This window comes from Mandrillus leucophaeus, unplaced genomic scaffold (genome assembly GCF_000951045.1).
Source record: "Mandrillus leucophaeus isolate KB7577 unplaced genomic scaffold, Mleu.le_1.0 Scaffold243, whole genome shotgun sequence".
In the NCBI taxonomy this organism is placed as follows: domain Eukaryota; kingdom Metazoa; phylum Chordata; class Mammalia; order Primates; family Cercopithecidae; genus Mandrillus; species Mandrillus leucophaeus.
In genome coordinates this window covers 2,811,179-2,815,936 of record NW_012102510.1, presented here as the reverse complement: position 1 = coordinate 2,815,936, position 4,758 = coordinate 2,811,179, and the positions used below count along the sequence as shown (strand labels likewise).

Below are 4,758 nucleotides of genomic sequence, written 5' to 3'. Positions count from 1 at the left end.
TTTACTACGGGAATGGAGAGATAAATGACTAGTCAGACCTATACTTATCAACAAGGACAGATCTTGGAAAGGTAACATTACATGAAAAAAGCAAGCTGCAGAACTTTAAATACAGTGTGATCCCATTTATGTAAAATTATATAAAGACAATATAGTAGTATGTATTGCACACTTCATGCTATACCAAAAAACTCACAGGAGATTGAAATTCTAAATGTTGAAAGGAAAACCTTTAGAGGAAAGTATAGGAGAATATTATCATCTTGAAACTGATAATATTAAAACATAAAACTTTAGCCGGGCACGGTGGCTCACACCTGTAATCCCAACACTTTCAGAGGCCAAGGTGAGTGGATCACCTGAGGTCAGGAGTTAGAGGCCAGTCTGACCAACATGGTGAAACCCCATCTCTACCAAAAATACAAAAATCAGCCAGGCATGGTGGTGCACACCTGTAATCCCAGCTACTCAAGAGACTGAGGCAGGAGAAAATGCTTGAACCCGGGAGGCAAAGGTTGAAATGAGCTGAGGTCATGCCATTGCACTCCAGCCTGGGCCACAGAGTGAGAGTCCATCTCAAAAAAAATAAAAAATAAATAAATAAATAAAACATAAAACTTCAGCAGAAGAAAACAGATGACAAAATTTTAAAAACCAATGACAGTCTGGGAGAAGATATTTGCAACACACATGACTGGAAAAAAAAAAGGATTTTTATATTCTCATATGTTAAAAAACAACAACATTTAAACCAAAAAGCAAGAGATGAACAGCCCATTTGAAAACAATGAGCAGAGGACATGAACAGTCAATGCACAGAAAAAAAAAACCCAAATAGCCAATCAACAGATAAGATGTTCACACACCACTAATTAGGGAAATCTGAATAAAAGCAATGAGCTATCCCCTAAGGGGATCAGGACATATTTTGATACAAATGTAGGTGCCAAATTTTCACAGGCTCACTGTGTGCCCTGGTGATCATATGCCCCAAGGAGCTTGATCCAATGGTGAGGGAAGTCTTCAGACAGAGGCTTTCTTCATTGTATAACGCCAGGACCGGCCTATGTGAGTTCTCTGATGTTCTGTGAGATGTGCTTTCCGGCAGAAAGCTTTCCCACATTCTTGACACTCAAAGGGTCTCTCTCCTGTGTGAATTCGCTGATGCTCAATGAGGCGTACTTTCACGTAGAAGGCATTTCCACATTCACTACATTCATAAGGTTTCTCTCCTGTGTGAGTTCTCCGGTGTTGACAGAGGGATTTCTTCATACTGAAGATTTTCCCACATTCACTACATTCATAGGGTTTCTCTCCTGAATGCATCCTCTGATGTTCAATTAGGCGTGCTTTCACATAGAAAGCATTACCACACTCGTTACATTCATAAGGTTTCTCTCCTGTATGAATTCTCTGATGGATCCCAAGAGATGAGTGCACCCTGAAAGATTTCCCACATTCATTACACTGATAGGGCTTTTCACCTGTGTGAGTTCTCTGATGATTATTGAGAGTCATCTTCATTCGGAAGAATTTCCCACATTCACCACACTCATAGGGTTTCTCACCTGTGTGAATTCTTTGATGCTGATTTAGGGATTTCTTTGCACGGAAGTTTTTCCCACACTCCCCACATTCATAAGGTTTCTCCCCTGTGTGAGTTCTGTGGTGTTGGGTAAGGGATATCTTTACACGAAATGTTTTCCCACATTCACTACATTCATAGGGTTTCTCCCCTGTGTGAGTTCGCTGATGAATTGTGAGGGTTGCCTTCTCAGAAAAGGTTTTCCCACATTCAGTACATTCATAGGGTCTCTCTCCAGTGTGTGTTCTTGTATGTAGGATGAGTTGTGACTTCCTGCCAAAAGATTTCCCACATTCATTACATTCAAAAGGTCTCTCCCCTGTGTGAGTTTTCTGATGAGCAATGAGGTATGATCTTGCACTGAAGGTTTTTGCACATTCACCACATTTATAGGGTCTCTCTCCTGTGTGTATTCTCAGATGTTCAACAAGGTTTGATTTCCTGCAATAAGCTTTCCCACATTCATGACATTCAAAGCTTTTATCTCCTGTGGGTGTTCTTTTACGTCTAACAAAGCCTGTTTTCTCATGGAAGGCTTTCCCGCATCCATTATATTCAACATTTTGATCCAATGTTTGAATCTTCTGATGGTGAAGAAAGTCATTATCATGTCTGAGGGCATTATCCCCAACAGAACCATTGCCACACAGCAGTGAGAGAGATCCTTTAAAAACAAATCACAGCATGTCACTCATTTATGTAAAATCCCAAACTGGCTTCTCTTGTCACAGTATAAAATTAAACTCCTTAACACAACCTTTAAAACTCTATTCCAGCCGGGCACAGTGGCTCATGCCTGTAACCCCAGCACTTTGGGAGGCCAAGGTGGGCAGATCACTTGAGGTCAGGAGTTTGAGATCAGCCTGCCCAACATGGCAAAACTCCATCTCTACTAAAAATACAAAAATTAGCTGGCCATAATGGTGCCCACCTGTAATCCCAGCTACTTGGGAGGCTGAGGCAAGAGAATCACTTGAACCCAGGAGGTGGAGGTTACAGTGAGCCGAGATCGTGCCACTGCACTCCAGCCTGGGTGACAGACGTGAGACTCCATCTGAAAAATACAAACAAACAAACAAACAAACAAAAACCCTCTATTTCCTAAAAGCACATATCAATATCTATCCTTCTTACCTTGCACTGATTTTCTTTTCAACATCAAACATATGATGTATTTAGTTGTTTCTGGTCACTTTCCCCTACTATATTGTAATCTCCAAGAGAACAGAGATATTATTTTATTCACTACCAGCTTCCCACACCTAGAACATACCCAGCATATAACTGATACTCATTTAAAGTTTCATGGATGACTAAATGAATATATGAACGAATGCCTGATAACAGAAAGCATCCAAGGCAATGGAGGGAAGGAAGAATAAATGTTGCCAGGCGTGGTGGCTCATACCTCTGACCCTAGCATTTCCGGAGGCCATGGCAGGTGGATCACTTGAGCCCAGGAGTTCAAGACCAGCCTGGGCAACATAGTGAGATTCTGTCTCAACAAAAAAAATAATAATAATAATACAAAAATCAGCCAGGCATGGTGGTGTGCGCCTGTAGTCCCAGCTACTAGGGAGGCTGCCCTGGAAAGGTCACTTAAAACGGGGCAGTTGAGGTGTTAAGTTGAGGTTGAACCATGATTGCACCGTTGCACTCCAGCCTGGGCAACAGAGAGATACTCTGTCTCAAAAAAATAAAAGAATAAATGCTTAAGATGAGGCAGAGATAAATAACAGTGGTAAATAACTTAAAAATCAAGATAAAGGCCAGGTGCGGTGGCTCACGCCTATAATCCCAGCACTTTGAGAGGCCAAGGCAGGTGGATCACTTGAGGTCAGGAGTTTGTGACCAACCTGGCCAACATGGTGAAACCCTATCTCTACTAAAAGTACAAAAATTAGCCAGGCATGGTGGCATGCACCTGTAATCCCAGCTGCTCGAGAGGCTGAGGCAGGAGAATTGCTTGAGCCCAGGAGGCGGAGGTTGTGGTGAGCTGAGATCACACCACTGCACTCCAGTCTGGGTGACAGAGTGAGACTCCATCAAAAAAAAAAAAAAAAAAAAAAAAATCAAGATAAAACAGGAGAAAGCACTGAAGTTTGAGTGTGATATTAAGATGTGTGACTTTGGTATCTGAAGCATGTAGACCTTCCGTCCTTATTTTCAAAGAGCTAGGACCTCTAAAAAGAGATTCCTAGAAAGTGTTGCACCCTTTGACCTGAATTTCCGGGCTCTTATTTCCCCTGTTTTCCATATGTCCAGTTCTTGCCCGCTTACCTGAGTAACGATGGCCTGAGGATTCCTCCTCTAATATCCACAGCTCTTCTCCTCGCTCCAACTTGAAAATCATCTCTGGTTTGGCCACGCAGAGGCCTGTTAATGGGAAATGGCACAGGACGTGGGCCAAGTTGTCTGAGCTCTAGGGCCTCTGATGGAGGAGGAAGGTGCATCTTCATGAGCTGCACAAGGAAGGGGGCCCATTTAAAGCTTTCATTGGGGAAGTAAGAACACACACATTTTTCCTGGTGCCCTAAACTGACTACTCATCTGTGACTCTCAATATCATTAAACCCTCACAAGGCTGCACATGTTACAGCAACCAAGAAAGGAAACACATGCTCCTAGGAGTTACATGGACAATCATCCTCACCCACAGATGCCAGGTTGCTGTAGGTCTCCAGCATCACATCCTTGTGCATGGTCCTCTGAGCAGGGTCCAGTCTGTGCCACTCCTGTCGGGTGAAATCCACAGCCACGTCCTCGAATGACACGGACCCCTGTAATAACAATCTCCAGTGATCAGAATGGGATGCATGAAAAAGATGTGCAGGAACTAATCTTCTCAACGGAGCCCTGTTGAAAGTCGACTAAAAGGAGCTACGCTGGATACCTGATTCCGTGTCTTGGTTGATATACTTTTGGGGTGGGGGGTACCCAGAACAGCTCTGTTACTGTGTTAATTTATTAATGCATGAAGAAAAGACCACTGCACTCCTGAGTTAACACTATGTGCCTCAGTAAGCATATTTCTGGAAAACCAATAAAAAAACAAACACACACTATGTGTCCGGACATGTGCAAGTTGCTGGGTTAAAAAATGAAGAAGCAGTCTGGGCGCAGTGGCTCACGCCTGTAATCCCAGCACTTTGGGAGGCCAAGCTGAGCAGATC

The 4,758-nt window shown here is 43.0% G+C and overlaps 1 protein-coding gene across 1 annotated transcript in view; it reads right to left on the bottom strand.

The window, feature by feature from the left end:
* Positions 1 to 301: 301 nt before the first annotated feature.
* The window catches only part of ZNF157 (zinc finger protein 157), a 50,582-nt gene continuing 46,125 nt past the window's right edge, over positions 302 to 4,758 (bottom strand). The window contains exons 2-4 of the mRNA XM_011982845.1: positions 4,239 to 4,365; positions 3,866 to 3,961; positions 302 to 2,249 (exon numbers count right to left, since the gene is read on the bottom strand). Coding sequence (XP_011838235.1) covers positions 1,024 to 2,249; positions 3,866 to 3,961; positions 4,239 to 4,365 — 1,449 coding nt within the window. The 3' untranslated portion in view covers positions 302 to 1,023. The remainder of the gene's footprint in view (positions 2,250 to 3,865; positions 3,962 to 4,238; positions 4,366 to 4,758) is intronic.